The following is a 17927-nucleotide window of genomic DNA, read 5'->3' on the forward strand; positions in this document are numbered from 1 at the left end:
TGCACACACTGCTCTCGCAAATAGAATCTGTCGTTAATTCGCGACCATTGTGCACAGCATCGGATACTGAAATTGCCTACCTGTCACCGGCACATTTCTTAATTGGCAGAACATATACAGCAGTTCCTGAAGACAGCTATTTGCAGATTCCGACTAATCGATTGAGCTACTGGCAGCATGTTCAAGCAATGCTTCAAGGATTTTGGAAACGTTGGCATCAAGAATACTTGACATCGCTACAACAGCGCCCGAAATGGACCACCAAGTTACCAAACATTGCGATCGGTAATCTTGTACTGATCAAGGACTCTAACGCGCCTCCATCGGCATGACTCTTAGGACGGGTAACCCAGGTGTTCACAGGAGATGATGGCCTCGTCAGAGCGGTTCAGGTTCTCACCAAATCAGGAGAAGGCACTCGCCCTATCACAAAGATTGCAGCCCTACCGGGTTCAGAAACGGAGTTTCAGGTGGGGGCGGGATGTTGAGGAACCAATTGTCATTTAACTTACATTGCTATACGCAAGCAAGGCAAAGACTCGTGAATGATCTTGCACATCTCACAATGCTTTTGTTTTTGTATTTTCTCTTAAGTTTTCTAGAATATACTAGCGACAGTCTGGTATGCTCTGTGTCTGTCACTCTTTATAAATCTATATGACCTACGTAGTTGCGTAAGAATTGAAAATTTAGTAATAAGCAAGCAAACGAACGATCAAGACGTGTTCTGGCAGTGGCAGACACAGTTCAGTAACATTGAAGTAAAAATAAAGTTAAGTTCTTATGAGATATTAAACACAGTGGTTTATTGTTCATCAATAGCAAAGGAGAGTTGCGCGGGAATGCGACGTCCAGTAATGAGAACGCTAAGGTTAGCCAGGATAAATTTATGGATAGAGTCCGACAACTCCAGGAATATTTAGAAGTAGAAGAGTTGAAATGTACAGACAATGGGATATGGAATTTATATATTAATAAAATAAATTACTTATGGACCCAAGTCTTAAAAGGAGAAGTTACAAAATTAATGCCGATTTGGCCAAAATACTCAATTTGGTTGGATCGTCTCGGGATGCACTGAAGAACGATTGGTTTTATTATTAAGGTAAGTGTATGTAAGAAAATTAAGTAAGTATATTAAGTAAGTACATAACAGAAGTAGTAGTTTAAAGTTGTAGGTGTTCCTTATTTTTAAGCTAAGCTATAATTATATTTTGAATTTCGTTTCTGATTTCCAACTTTTCGATGTAGGTAAATTTTTCAAAAAAAGGCAAAACTGATTTAAAAAACAATAAATCTTGGCTTTTGTTTTCTTCGTCTGTTTCCTTGTCGTTTTTAATTTGGCTTTTTAACATTTCCAGTCGCTCTTTTTCCATGAATTCGGTTTCCATATTTATTTTCCTTTTTTAAGAAGTATGTTTTCCGTCTATACTTGTAGACGGTGTTGACATAAAAGACATATTGCTGTTATCTTCATCAAACTCCTGCAAATTGCCCTCATTAGGATCTGGTGCAACTGCTTGCTTTAGGAAACATACAGCTCCAAGTATGCCCATTTAACATTTATCGTTTGAGCTTCGGATCCTGATGGTAGACGTGGAAGTCTTTGCAAATTCCTTCTATATCCTTCTGTATCCTTTAAATTTTTCCATTTTGCCTTTGCAGCAGCTCGTAAAAAATAATTATATATACGTCTATATTTATTATTAATTTTAATTTTTTATATCAGTTTTATTTTGTTAAGCACATATTTTTATTTTAAGGTACCTTGCTACAGGTCAATCGTTTCGTGACTTGTCATTTGCTTTTCGACTGGGAAGAAGCACTGTTAGCAACATTATATACGAAACAAGCATTATAATTTGGAAATCACTCGAAAATGAATATATGCCAACACCAACAACTGATATGCTTCAAAAAGTTACGGATGATTATTATAAACGTTGGATGTTTCCAAACTGTCTGGGTAGCATGGACGGAAAACATTGCCAAATTAAGTGCCCAGCTCATACTGGATCACATTATTTGAATTATTTGCATTATTTTTCCCTTGTTTTACAAGGTGTAGCAGATGCTGACAAAAAATTCGTAGCAATTGAAGTGGGTGGCAGAGGAAAGCAAAGCAATGGTGGCACATTTTTTGGATCCACTTTGTTTCAATTGCTGGAAGCAGGCAAATTCAATGTTCCACCACCACAAGCACTACCAGGCTCGAATATCATTTTGCCAAACTTTTTAATAAGAGATGAAGCCTACCCACTGAAAAATTATTTATTGAGACCATATACATATGCCAAAACTGAAAAATACAATGAAAGATTATCAATCGCCAGGAAGTGCATTGAATGTGCATTTGGTATTTTAACTAAGAAATGGCGAATTTTACAAAAAGATATTGAGACAAAACCTAGCTCAGCCATTAAAATTATAAAATGTGCTTGCATTTTACATAATTATTTAAGAGAACGGGATGGGGACAGTGATCTGGACTACATAATTACGACAGCAGAAATTAATAATGGAATAGTTGCATCAACAAATGTGGATGTTTTTGAAGAACAGTCACATTGCAACAGAAGCAGTCACTCAGCAATGAATGTTAGAAATTCTTTAGCTGATTATTTTTGGAATGTTAGATATTAAGTCATTCAATTAAATAACGTTTAAATATATACACAAATTCATGTACAATAATTAAATATAACTTGCTACTCATATTAAATACAACTTGCTACACATATTAAATATAACTAAATTTAAGTTAGCATTCTATATTCTACATAACGGCAAATAAAAACTTACCTGTACAGTTACAAAAAACTCCAACTTCATTCCATTCTTTATCAGTTATAGTTCTATTTTAATTTAGTGTCGTTCCATAAAACGGTTCGGCTTTGAAAAGCCGAAATTAATGATACTGCGCATTGTCTGCAATTCGTCGCTCAGCGATGCACTAAAAATTAGAATCCATTCTAGCGCTGAGCGACGTCGCTCTGACGCTCACAAAATTCGCTCGTCGCTCAGCAGATGCGTGACCACTCCGATGCTTTCTCATAAGCTTTAATATTTTACGTTGCTCGAAAGCGCGTCGCTCAGTCGCTTAGTCGCTCAGTCGCTTAATTCGTGGCCGCAGCCTTAGATTGAATAAGTTGAACGCCCATCATGTAACTGATCATGCTTCTTTAACAATAGTTATCTTACTAAAGATAATATTAATAATAATTTGTAAAAGACAACTAACTATAAAAATAAAGTCCAAAACGTGGCATTTGGCGGCCCTTTGTAGAATGTTTAAGATTAAACATCGTGTTCATCTGAAATGGCTTAACCAAATCAGATGCACCAAAGAAATATACAAAACGAAACAAAAATAAGTCATAAAGATTCCTAGATTCTAAGAGTTAATTTATATACACAACACTTTGATAAATAAAATCAGTTCATATTTTGAATTCAACGAATTAAGAATGAGTTTTTTAGATGTTTTGAAATTCCATATTCAAGTGGTATATGAAAAGTATTTGAAAAAATTATTCAAAGCAGAATCAACGACTTTATTGACTCACACGACATCTTTTCGTACAAGCAATATGGCTTAACAGCTGTATTAAACTGTTCTTACCCTACCACAAAACAAAAAACTTTATTAAAAATAGCTTTCAAATCTGATGGCTTAGGTTTCGAGGCTGCATTTGAATCACTCGAATCATTCGAATTGTCTTATTTTGAACACAAATGTAGAGATTAATAATGGTGAAATGAAGATTATTAAAATTTGACTATTCAATACACAAAAAGTTTTGTTCGCGGATAGGACATTTTGGGACAAATCTTGGAAAATCTGATATGGAAAACATAAATAAGGCTATCTAATATATAATAAAAATATTATTCTTTTAATGTTAAAACAATTGCAGAAATAAAAAAATTATGGCAGCTGTAAAATCAGCTGTAAATAGATGGTTGCTGGAACCAGTGGGAATCGGAATTTCCCATCCACCGATTATCCCAACCGTTCCCTACAGATAGATGGATGCTGAGAAAGTTATCAGCAATACTTTGTTGCGTGAGACTTTTAATTAAAAGGTCACTAAATCAACCATGTTTTTATAAATGTTCTAACACATAATTTTGTATTTTAACATTATACATTTCGATTTCGCGTTTCGAACTGGACTATGTGGCAACCATGTTGTTGCCAGCGGTTTTATGCCTGATGACAAATTCTAGTTAATGCAGAATCATCAGTAACTAAAGAACTTGTCTTATTCATTTTTGTAATAAAATCCTTGTATGTATGTTCCCTGCAACAGACAAAATGTCAGTCTGTGGCACCTAGATTTCAACTTTCACTGAAATTGCCGCTGAAGTAATTTTTGTTGCCCAACTGTATTATTTTTTCCGCTTGGCTTTTTATTAGGCAAATGCCTGAAAAATTTTTTTTCCCAAGAACTACAATGCACAGTGTTTTTTTTGCGTTTCTTTTGGCATAAAGTCTAAATTTAAAGCTATTGAAGTGAAACTTGGTTTGTATACATTTTTTATGTTTCTTAGTGTCCTACTTAGTTTCATGGCATTTGGAGCACTATTTAAAAAAGCTGGCATACAAAGCTTTGAAGGTTCTATTAAAAAGTTTTAATTTTAAATTAAAAAAAAAAAAACAATTTTAAAAGAATTCATATTTGAAATTAAAAAAACAACAGTTTTATAGAAATTTATTGAGTTTGGCAGTTATCTCCCTGGGCTGGTGATTAGTCCTTTCTAGTCCTTCTAAATAAAATGATACATTTTGAAAAATTTGAAATAAGTTTTGTTATGTTATAAAAATTACTCAGTTCTCTAGAAGTTCAAAATGTTCATCTTCTGAAGCAACAACCTTTAGTCCATCCTGTTCTTCATAATCTTCATCTGATGAAGATTCAAAATGTGGTCTAATTAACAAAGATACTACATTCTTTGGCATCGTTCTTCTTATTGAGTTTGGTCGCTGCTTTAAGTATACACTAGATAAAAATGGATTAGAAGTATCCATTGATCTATTAAAGACTTCTGTGATGTTATCTAGTCGAATACATTTTCTTGAGTGGGCTCTTCTGTCGCGGTTGTATAGTTTGAACTTGGCTGAGTCTATATCGTACTTGCAGTTTATCGTTATCAATATTGTCTGAAAGCTTTTTAAAATGTCACAGTCAAAATCAAGAATTGATGACAATAAGTCAGGATTGGAAAATGCTCTTCTCGCTGTGATACCATCACTGCCTTTTGAAAGAGGTTTGTCTACATTCAATCCCATTTGTTTCGTAATTTTTAAATGTAAAAAATTTTTTTGTGCTTTTAATTTAATCTTGTCGGCGTCGTTGACATGGCACTTTTTTAACTCTATTCTATATGAGATTTTTAAAACAAACCCGAAAAAGCGGATCCAAGTGTGTAATGGACTGATTCCAAATTGAAGAGCATGTGATTTAGCTATGAAAACTTTCGAGTTCACATCTTTGATGTCCACCAATTGTTTTCGCATCGCTCCACAAATTGAACAAGATATACTATTAATCCAAATTATTTGTTTTGTCTCATTTATCAATTTTAACGGAACAATTGTAGTAACAAATAGAAAACTGTCGATCGATTCATACACTCTGGCCGGACGAAATATCAAATCCATAGCTGAAAATTAGTTTGCAATGTTCCAAGTTGGGAAGTGTTTCCAGGACTTCATGTTGCATTTCCAGAATACGGGAAGATATATGGTCCAAAAGATTTTAAAGTAAAACATACGAATTATTTTCATAATATTGAATTTCTTTTGGCCGGAGTTTAAATTCCGAATTAAGTACGGCTGGATATGTTGGGTATATATCATAACCCTGCATTTTTGCATTCCGTTGTATATTTATATACTGACTTTTTGTAAATCCATTTTCCAATAGAAAGGCAAGTGCACAGTCAGCAGACATTTGCTTTGGCTCGTCTGTAAAAAGTTTACTTTTTACCTGTTTTAGGGTCTCGCAACTCCCAGCAGCTTTCAAAACAACAGCTAAATGTATAAGTAAGGGAGATAAGTTGTTATTCTGATCGGAAAGCTCAGCAGCTAATTTTCTTTTAAGGCGCGGACCAGCGTTCTCGTAATCACACTTTGGACGACCCATTTTTTTCTGTTGAACAGAGACCGGAGATTCCTATGGAAGTGTCGTTTTCAAGCCATTTTGTATGCTTTCCTTTCAATCTTGCCAGAGTTGAATTACACTTTGTCAAGTGTTTATTTATATAATTAACGAAAGCTTTCACGTTTTTATTTATTGTCCTAATGCTGTCTTCATTTATATGCTTTTGTTCAATGTTTTGCAACATATGGTGTTGTATTGCGTTACGGGAACGATTGTTGTTATTCCAAGCAGCTCCGCCCTCTTGAACACATATTGTACTACAAAAAGTTGATTTTTTAAAAATCGTGTGGATTCGGACAAAAATTGTTAGTTTCTCATTTATCTGCACACTTTTGTTAATACCGTCTCACATTAAACTTTTGGCAACGCTTTGCCATGCAAAAGTACTGATCCACGAAACACAAATACACTTGTTAAGCTCAATCTAAAAATACACATATATAAAACACGGTACTATTGGACAGGAACACAGAACAATGACACAAATATGGTTAAAATATAGTTTTACACACAGGGACAGTCGTCATCCATAGTAATTGTTTAAATTTTTTGTAAATTTTCGCCAGAACAAACAACTAAAGCTGATAAATTTTTCCCGCCAATTTCAGTCAAAACATGTTCTACATAATCAGCTGACTTTAACAGCGCTCACACAGAAAATTATTACTCCATATGTGAATGTTAAATATTTTTTTACCTAACTAGGGTGTTCCAATATATAAAATCGACGAAAGTTTTAAATACTTAACAAAAAAAATTTGACTTTATGCCAAAATAAACGCAAATAAATAAACATAAAACATAAATTAATAAAAAAACAAAATATTTCTTACTTCTGGATGTGATCATATAAAACCTTATATCTTATGCCAAATAACGCATTGAAAACGAACAAAAAAATTAATTTCCAAGTTAACAGTGTGACTATTTTTAAATTTATTGAATTGAATTGTTGTTTACATTTTCATGTGAATGCATAATTTTTGACAATTCCGCCAATTCAGAAAAACCGATAAAAAATAATAATATATGTTCATCAAAGTAATGGTCGATGCTTGCTAGTTGGAATCGAGTATAAAATATTTTCCACTGCAACCAATGGAATAATCTTGTGTTATGTCAATAGAGTATCAATTATCGGGAAAGCGTCAGTGATAAACCAAATACTTATCTTGTCGGCCATGTTGAAAAAATATTAAGTGTTAAGGGAATAAAATGCATGGATTTAAGCGAACAGTCCGATAGTGTCGTGTTTGTTGAAATGCTCTAAATAAAATTTAGTAACGTTTGTGACTAATAAAATGACTGAATTATATCTGCTTATTAAATTCTGTGAAACATTTAAATCGTATTACTTATTAAATGTGGCACGTTGTTAAACAAAAATTAAGATATACATATGTGCATATTACAGATTTTATACATGTAATATGATTGTTTTAGATATATACAAATACCTAATTATAAGTTCATGTGTAAATGTGAAGAAACAAACTTGTATGAATGAATGTACCGCCATATGCACATACATATGTATGTATGTACTTATGTTCACACGACGTGAATTTGTCTTTCTATGTAAGCAAACTTTAAATTATATTTAGTGTGCTCTTACACAGTTTAGGTGGTGAATTAAAGCGAAGTTTACCTAATTGCAATAACAACAATTAGGATATCTAATAAAATGGGGGACCGTGACATCCCAAGTGTACCTGTGACAACATTAGCTGGCTTAACTAGCTCTTCTGATCGTAAGTATATTCTGCCGGTTAGTTAGTTTATTTCGTGCAAAGGTACTGAAGAATTTTGAACCCGTCTAGCTTTTAAACTATTAAAGACATCAAAAAAATTTTAGATGCAGTATTTTTTGGTAATCTTTCACTAATAGAAAATATATTTTAACATTTAAAACATTACAAAATTAACACTATTGGCTTTTTCAAAGTCACAGCTTATTTCGTGCAGACCTCATAAGACCAACAATTATCTTATATCCTATGGATTGTTTTTCATCGTTTGTCAGATACATACATACATATATTTCAATTGAAGAACACCAAATTTTTTGACGGTTTTTGACAAATAATTCCTATATCCTAGTTGACTCTCAATTACATTGAGGTGTTGTGAATGCACTTGAAGCTTGATATCAGTTCCCGAAAAGCCGGGACTGAATAATAACCGATTTTAGATTTGGGTCGAGTACCTACTGATTGTGAGATTCAAAAACTTTTTGAAGCCCAATTTAAAAGCTCCCTCAAACAAATTATGCTTACATTATTAAAGCAACGTATTCTAAAATATGTGTATGTACACACGTCAATAAAAACCCGATTTCAAATGTCAAATGTTTTCATATAGGCTTTAATATACCATTTCACCCTATGGGTGTATGGTAAAAAATTGGTGTTTTTTGAACAAGGATGCTCGACATGGCTGTTTTGCTATTTTTACCAACGGATTTATTCAAGGTATCAGGCGTTAGGCCGTAGGATCTGGTAGTACTTGGAGAATTTTTTATTTTGAACATGCATCCATATGTGATTATGAATATCTAAACTCATTTTTTAAGTTAGTCCTAGTAAATTGGCTTTTATTTAAAGCAGCGGTCGGCACCCATACAGTCAGGCTTTTGATAATTGTATTTATATAATAATGACCCGTAAATGTCGTCTTGCCAGCTTTCGACCTTTTTTACAGCTGCGTTTGAACAAAAAGCCCGCCTTTCCAGCTGAACAACATAATTTGGCTGTTGAGTATGTGAGTAAGACTCAAATTTGTAGGCCGATCAAAAAAATTACAGTATAGTGAAAGTAAAATAAAACCAGAGGGCCGGGGCTAACTTCGACCGCGTCAAAGTTTGTATACCCTTGCAACTTTTCTGGTAACTCTTTCCTTACCTATATCCATCAAGGTGGAAAAACGTTTTATCTAAAAAAGCTGTTTCCGAAACAACGGCCTACAATCTTAGCATAGCAAATAACGACGATATTGATCAAAGTCACTGTTTTCCACCGATCGTTCCTATGGGAGCTATATGATATAGTTACCCGATCTTTATCAAATTCGGCACAGTCATTAACAGTTATATTAAACTAACAAATATTTAATTTGAAAGCAATCACGTTAAAAATAACGAAGTTATTGACAAAAGTCACTGTTTTCGACCGATTGTTCCTATGGGAGCTACATATATGATATAGTCACCCGATCTTGATCAAATTTGGCATAGTCGTTTATATGTATAATAAACTCATCAATATTAAATTTCACGACAATAGCTCAGAAAATAACGAAGTTATTGAGAAAAGTCACTGTTCGTGACTTTGGCGTTTGTATGGGAGCTATATGATATAGTGGTCCGATCCGGCTGAATCCGAGATATACAACCCCTGCAGTATATACAAGCCTACATGCAAAATTTGAACTCTGTAGCTCTAACGGTCTAGGAGGAGTTTGCGTTGATCCAGACGGACGGACGGACATGGCTATATGAACTCTTCTCGTCATGCTGATCAAGTATATATATACTTTATATGGTCGGATATGCTTCCTTCTATGCGTTGCACACTTCTGACCAAAATTAATATACCCTTTTTGCAAGGGTATAATTAGTAAATGATGTTTGAAAAAGTATACAAAAAGAAACTACAAGAAAAAAGAGTAAGTTTTGCGAATTAGAGTTACTGAAAGTTAGTAAAAGACTGCCAAAAAAGTCTGCATTTACGTTGTTTTTTTTTTTGATATCTTGAATAGTTTAAAGTTTAGGCTGGACGGGTTCAAAGTTTTCCAGTACCTCTCTCTTCCTACCTTAGCTGTGAGCCACATGTGTGTTTTTCTGATATTTATCCCGTGTATTTTAATTTAATATATTTTATTATAATTCCATTCAGTACTCAGTGAATTGCCAGTATCGGATTCTCTGCAGAGTGCTACTTCTTTAAACAAATCGCTGCTCTTTCATTCTTTGGTAGCCAGTGAATCTAATAATTTGTTATCTGTTCGCGATGAAACCCTTGTGCGGCAGTTGGTAAATGCCATTGAACAAACGAACTCTGATAATATGTAAGTAGTATGGAACTGTACGGAAAAAATTTGGATTTAACACTGCCTTTTTATTTTAGCGAAGTAAAGTCACAGTACACAATTCACCAACATGGATCAAATATTAATACATGTCCTGAGCTTCTGCAAGGAATTTATAATTTGCGTCCAACTGTTTTTAATACATTGCATAAAATAGGTAAGTGAAGTAAAATATGCGAATGAGGTAAATGGGACAAAGACTTCACACACTATTTTGACCAGAATTTCCAGATTTGGTTTTTTCTTTTCCTCCCATATTTCGGTTGTAGAGGGCACCAGCAATGAGCAAAGAAGTTTGAAAAAGTACCAAAAGGTTTTTCAGTTAGCCAACGTTGAGTTTTGCAAACAAAAAAGAAAAATGGGACTTGGATAGATAATTAGCAAAATTGAAGAAAATGGCAAAAATACAAAAGACCCGATACGTAGGAAACACCCGTTTTGGTAGTTTATCATTGATTGCCAACCGAAAAAAAAAACTAGCGGTCAAAAAATATCAGCACATCTCAAATACGAAGTAATTTTTTTATAGGAGATAAATGCAGCAAATCCTGCAGAGCTCCCATGAAATACATAGTTTCTTGATTAGCATGAGAAGCTGAGTGGATATTGCAATGTCCGTCCGTCCGTCGGTGCATATGCACTTTACTTCTGCAATTTGAAAGCTATTGGAATGAAACTTGCTATTAAAGCAATTTTTAACTTGTGTGATATGAAAATCATCCGGATCGGACCACTATATCATCAAGTTCTATAAGAAAAACCGATGAAGGAGAAGTGGAAGTATCTTTAACAAATTTACTAATGAGATAGTTTTGCATATAAATCATCATGTCCCAAAATTTTAAGATCGGTTAAATAGATCGCATATTATAGACATAAAATATATCGCTGCTGACAGAGCTGCCAGCAGCCTACTACGTCATTGCTCGAAGTCAACAGAACAGACACACAGATGCAACGCGACAAGAAAGGCATGTGTAGGTTTAAGAGTTTAAAAGGTTTAAAAATATTGCCAAATACTGCAAGGGTATATTAACATCGCCGATGTTAGCTTCTTTAAATATTTAAGAGTTAGAATTGTTGTGTTTAATTACATTAATTGTTCCAGTTGTTATATATAGCAACGTAGTGTCCCACTTATTTCGCCCACCTTATTCAGGAACTACATACATTTTTGTTAGATTGTTTACTTATAATTTTTAACATAATTTTTTCTGTAGTGACGAATGATCTTCCTGCTGTTACCATACAAGAAAACTCTAATTATATGATGAATGAAGCTTCAAAGGAAAGAGGAATATGTCAATCAACATATAACATAGACGCTGTCCATCATCAACATAATCGGCAGCAGAAAAATGTTGATCAAACGCTCAGGTGGGAATCATTTGAAAAATGTCGAATAACTCTATGTAATATGAGTTGTCGTTTAAACAAATCCAGTACAGAATAAAAAAAACCTGTGCGATTTGTTTACGTAATGATGAATTACCTACACTTATGCTCATTTGGTTATCATTATGCTGATTTTGATAACACTACTAGACCAAAGTGCTAACACCAGCTAAAACTCTAAATTTAAAGATTCTTTCCAAAACTTTTTTAATAAGATAAGTATTGATGTCTTTTACGACTTCACTCTATAATGGTAAATATCTATCTGTAACACCTTTATTACAACATCTAAAATATTAATACTTTCTAGACGAATCATCTAATTTACTGAAAGTCTTAAAATAGTCAAAAAAAACATTTTATAGCAGAACTTTATTATAGATGCGTGATCAAAATGTAAAGTCACTGTATATAAATGAAGCATTTTTTGTAAATATTAAGAACAGTTCTTGTTTCACGGCGGTCATTGGCTGGTATTGTTAATTTGTTACGATCTTGTGTAATAAGGAAGCAATATTGACAAATTATTCGGTTTCAAATCGTTTGCCTTTGAGTTTGTGGAATCAAAAGTCAATTTTCTTTTAAATTCATGAAAATCACGGCTTTTTAATATTTTTTTATGGATCTTAAATCTGGTTAGATTACGACCTATTTGAAATTTAAATCAAACCTTGCAATTTAGCCGACTCGAGGTCAATCTTCCAAAAGAAGATTGTTTCAAAGATAGCACAAAAAGGTGAGCAGGTTGTCTGTATAGCTATTTCAAGAACCATCAAGTTCTATCATCAGCAGACTTTGCTAAAGAACTCCAAAATTGCAATAGCCATACCTTCGGGTGTTCTTTAGCAAAGTCTGGTGATGATAAAACTTGGTGGTTCTTGCTCACCTTTTTTTGCTATCTTTGAAATAATCTTTTTTGGAAGATTGACCTCGAGCCCGCTAAATTGCAAATATAGCATGCTTCATAGCATATGCATTCTTGCTTACTCTACAAAGGCACGTGCACTCTAACGCCGCCACTGCCCTAGGCCCAACTCCGCCGTAATAGACTGCCTAGTAAAACACGTACAGTGGTGGACAGTGGGTTAGTGCGTTTTAATTTTTTTTTCTTTGTACTTGAATTTTTCGGCTCCATGTAATTTAATGGAAAAATGTTTTCAGTAGTTTATTGATAATTGTATTTAGATAATGACCCAAAAATGTCATCTTGCCAGTTTTTAACTTTTTGTTTACAGGTGGGTATAGTTAGACATGTGATCCTTTGAAGAAGTCTTAGATCTAGGTAATCTAAGATAAACTGCATACCAAAAATGTCTGATTTAGCCCCAGCATTTGTTTTGGGGCCAATCGAAATTTTGGGTTTTCGTAGGTAATTCTTGAGGTCGTTTGGTTTCTAGTCTGATTAAAAAAAAATGGTAGGTTAGTAGAAATATATAAGATTAATTAGTCTGCAAGCAGTCTTCGGTAGATGAGTTGGCTAAGTGGCCCAGTCAGTTAGTCAACTGAACAACGAGGATAAGGGTTCGAATCCCAGGCTAGTGTATGGATGTTGTTTTTTGGAGATGGAAGTGGGAGTGGCAAAAGATTTAAATAATCATAATCTGAGCGCATACTAAGCAAGTCTGCATACCAAATTTGGGGACTTTAACTTTGTTGGTTTTCGAGAAAACAAGTTTTTTTATTTTTCGGGGGTGGAAATAACTAACTTTAACAAAATCAGCGTGCATACTAAGCCAGTATAAATACCGAATTTGATGTATCCAGCTGTTATTGTTTTTTAGAAAATCAGTTTTATGTAAATTCTAGTGGCGAAAGGGGCGTGCTAAAAATTTTAAACGATTAGTTTCTGCGCGCTAACTAAAGTAGTATACACTCATGAACAAAGAAATAAGTGTGAGCCTCAAGATTAGAGAACTGCCTGTTTTAAAATTTTAAGGCAAGTTCTACGATTAGAAAACCGATTCTTAATGATTAGTGGTAGTATCATGAAGTAAAATAAGTGATTCCCAGTAATAGTTACCAGCCTTTAAATATTTTGACCATAATTCGAAATATACACAATTTTTCAGTTGACCAGAATAATAGGTATGTTAATTTAAAAAATATGGTCCAATATTTGATTGAATTTTACTGAATTCATTTAGTATTGTGAATATCGACAATTATTCTCCATAAGTTGTTGCATATTCGTGGGTACAGACGACTTTGTTTATCTGCATGACTCTACACGGGTTTGGCACCCTGTTTTTTTAGTATTTTTCCCAAAAATTGTGTGCTTTTAGGGTAACCAATATTAATAATTGGCTATAAATGTTGTTCTCAAAAGTTCTTACTAGAATTAAGGTCCGAAGATGTACTTTTCCACTCAAGGGCAATAACAAGGTGTTGCTCTTAAACCTCTTTAATAAGCTTGTTAAATAATATTATCCAGTTAAAATCTTCATTAAAAAGTGACCACTTTCATTTTTTTGCACAAAAATTTTTCCAATTTCAGAAATACAAATGTGTGAAACGAATATCTTGGTATGAAAAGTTATAAAGTAACCAACCCATTAGACTGCAGATTTGTATACCTGAAGTCAATTTTTGGGCTTCTGATCCTTGAATATTAATGTTGACATCGGTACGAAACCAATTTACCCAAATTTCCGTACTTCAAGCAATCGTTTGTAAATTTGTCTTTTCGTGATTCTCACCTGCATATTAACAAAAAAGCATTTGGTGGTAAAAGAACCTCTAAACCCTTTTTATACACTTGCAAAAGTATATATATACTTGATCAGCACGACGAGACGAGTTCATATAGCCATGTCCGTCCGTCCGACTGGATCAACGCAAACTCCTCCTAGACCGTTAGAGCTAGAGAGTTAAAATTTTGCATGTAGGCTTGTATATACAACCCAAACCACTATTAATTGGTACGGCAAGTTTTTTTTCAAAGTTCGAATTTCAATTGGTTCTATTTATCTCCAATTGCTAATTCAACGTATAAGTTTATACTTTTTGAAAAGGTTATTTCATTATCTTTCATTTGGTGTCAAAAGAGCCAAGTCCACTCGCATGATTCTGCTGGACATTAAGACACCTTTTGATTCAGTCTGGCACGATGGTCTGTTGTTCAAGTTAAATGCGATGTCAACTCCAGAGTTAATAAAGCTAATTCAAAGTTTTTTAAAAGATCGTCCCTTTAAAGTGCATATAGGCAAGGCTTTGTCTCAGGAAATTAATATAGGTGCTGGATGTCCACAAGGCTCTTGCCTCTCACCGATCTTATATGACATATTCACTTCAGACATTCCGATTCCAATCGGCTGCACTGCATCAATCTTTGCGGATGACACTGCTATATTATCTTCTGGTAGCCTGGGTTCCGAAATTACAACAAACCTTAGCCAAGCATTTGATACACTTGTCTCATTTTTTCATAAATAAAAAATACAAGTTAATAGCGAAAAAACTTAGGCAATATTCTTTACAAGCAAACGCAAAGCAATTTACCTACCAGAAACTCATATCAGATTAAACCAAGTGAATGTAAAGTGGGAACAACATTTTAAGTACCTTGGAGTTATATTAGACAAGAAAAAAACGTTTAATGAACATGCCCGTCAAGTCATGCCAAAAATGAATCTCCTATTATAAGTAGAAACTCCAAACTGAGCTTAATGAACAAAATGTATCTATTCAGATCAATATTTCAAACTGTACTATTCTACGGAGCATCCGTCTGGGCTGATATCGCGAATTGTCATGTTAAAAAACTTCAAGTCACTCAAAACAAATTACTTAAAATGATTCATAATCTGCCCTGGCATTTTTCCACAAGCGAACTGCACCATAGAGCAAATGTTGAACTAGTGGCGGTGAGACTCGAACGTCTCCACAAGAATTTTGAAAATAGATGTTTGTATTCAACGTATCCTCATATAAATATCCTAGCAAAATTTCTAGTTTTAGTCGTAAGTTTTAACTTAATGTTCAAGGGAAACCCCTTTAATTAAATTTTCTCCCCAACTTATCTTATAATATATTTATTATCGTTAAGCATCAATGTCTAGCAAATTGTTAAATATTTAAATAGAAATTGCCAATGCAGCATGAACTCTTAACCCTTGGAATTCTACCCACACATATCAAATGTATATATCAATATTAGTAAATAAATGAATGAATGAGTACATATATTCTTGATCAGCACGACGAGACGAGTTTAAATAGCTATGTATTTTTTTCCGTCCGTCTGGATCGACGCGAACTCCTCCTAGACCGTAAGCTAGAGAGTTGAAATTTTGCATGTAGGCTTGTTTATATATAAACGACTGTGACAAAATTGATATATCTAGCTGTTATAGTTTTAAAAAAATCTGTTTTATGTAAATTCTGGGGGCGTATCGACTCGGCTGATCCTGATCAAGAATATAAATACTTTAAGGGGTGGGAATCGCTTGCTTCTGCCTGTTATATACTTTTTTTTTTTTTTACTTTAATATAACATTTCACCACTAACCATAGAACACATAGATGGGACAAACTCATGATTTTTTGATTGCAAACGCTAGCCTAGTCATGGAACCCCAGATAACTTCGGGAAAACCCGAACGCTCGTACTCTCAATGAGAGCGTAAAGTGGGGAGAGGGCCAAGCAGCTACGAAAAAATTTCAGTCTAGCACAGACTACAGAACGACGAAGGCAGGCCTATGTCGCTTGTGATTTTGTTCTGTCTATGTATGTGTACACTCGTCGGTACATGCTCAGGCTTCGTAGTGTGTGTATGACGTGAAGTTGTACAACATCGCATTTCAATAGCTCGCTCGACCAAAATTTTTAATTTTCGACAAAACAGCGACAATGCGAATAGGATATGCCCCTGTGGAAAGAATATCAAGAAATATTGCCATCTGCTTCGTATATGTTCCGGTGGCTGTACCGATAGAGTGCTCGCTTGGCAACAGGAATGTCCCCGGTTCGATTCCTAATTCGAAATTGTCGGCTTAGATAAGGTTTTTTCTATTTTATAATTTTGTTTTTTTTTGTGGATTTTTTGTTTCTTTATTTTTTGTTTATTTTTCTTTTTTATTCATTTATTATTTATTTATTTTTTATTTATTTATTTATTAAAAAATAGAAAAAAAAAACCATATTGGTCGGTTCTGAAATGGGAATCGAACCAGAGATATTCCGATCGCCAAGCGAGCACTCTATCGGTACTCTTAGACTCTAGGCGACAATTGTTCTTAAAAATGCTTATTCTAATGACCCACGGTTTGGGGGGGTTGAAAATTGTTTATATTTCATGCTCAGCGCTGGTTACTTGATACCGCGCCGTTGTTATAATCATAAGTGTTTTCCACAGAGTGTGGATGCATGTTTTGTTTGGTTTTAGGCAATAATTGTCATATGAATCTTTATGACATATTTATACCCTTGCAGAGGGTATTATAAAATTGGTCAGATGTTTGTAACGCACAGAAGGAGACGTTTTCGACATAAAGTATATATATTCTTGATCAGCATGAGAAGCTGAGTTGATATCCGTCCGTATGTGCGAATGCGTTTTACTTAGCCGTCTTAAGAGCTATCAGGCTGAAATTTTTTCGGGGTTTTTTATTACCCGGGAAAAATAAAGTATGAAAACCATCAGGATTGGACCACTATATCATATAGCTCACGAAGAACTAGAAGAAACATTTCCATAAAAATTGGAGTATGCTATGAAATTTACATATGTGACTGTAAAATAATTGTGAAATAGAGAGTAAAATTGTTTTGTTTGTATATTGATGAATTGAGTTGCAGAAAACAAATTTTGAACATGTAAAATTATTATTACCAAGGACTTCAAGGGTATATAAACTTCGGCATAGCCGATGTTAGCTTCTTTGATATTTTTGTTTTATATTTTTGTTTCGTTTTGTATATTTCTTGGTGCATCTGATTTGGTGAAGCCATTTCAGATGAACACGATGTTTAATCTTAAACAGACTCAAAAAAACAAAAAATATCAGCTTTAATTTGGTAAGAATACAAGAACTTCACTTTTATTTTTATTGAAATACAGACAATTGTTTCATGAATTTAAGAACCAGGGCAGATGTTGAAGCGTCTTCTATTCACATTAAAGTCAAACTCAGCTGGTCGTGAAGAAGCGTTTTGTAATGACCGGGTTCCATTTGACAAAAATAATATTAATATTAATAATAATGATTACATAGGCCGACATTTTCGAGGCCATGAAAAAGTGTTCTAAGTTCAATAGGTCTTTTATAGTAATTTGGGGG

At 34.0% G+C, this 17927-nt stretch overlaps 1 protein-coding gene across 4 annotated transcripts in view; it reads left to right on the plus strand.

The window, feature by feature from the left end:
- The first annotated feature begins 7316 nt into the window (after positions 1 to 7316).
- LOC6653229 (nipped-B protein) overlaps positions 7317 to 17927 on the plus strand; it is a 117305-nt gene continuing 106694 nt past the window's right edge. For 3 of the 4 annotated variants that reach the window (XM_023181473.2, XM_023181474.2, XM_047009558.1), the window contains exons 1-4: positions 7317 to 7918; positions 10061 to 10232; positions 10292 to 10410; positions 11474 to 11630. In XM_023181473.2, the coding sequence (XP_023037241.1) occupies positions 7852 to 7918; positions 10061 to 10232; positions 10292 to 10410; positions 11474 to 11630 (515 nt within the window). In that variant the 5' untranslated portion in view covers positions 7317 to 7851. The remainder of the gene's footprint in view (positions 7919 to 10060; positions 10233 to 10291; positions 10411 to 11473; positions 11631 to 17927) is intronic. The other variant, XM_015176411.3, reaches the window with a different exon arrangement.

This window comes from Drosophila willistoni (assembly GCF_018902025.1).
Source record: "Drosophila willistoni isolate 14030-0811.24 chromosome 2L unlocalized genomic scaffold, UCI_dwil_1.1 Seg168, whole genome shotgun sequence".
NCBI classification, from domain to species: Eukaryota; Metazoa; Arthropoda; class Insecta; order Diptera; family Drosophilidae; genus Drosophila; species Drosophila willistoni.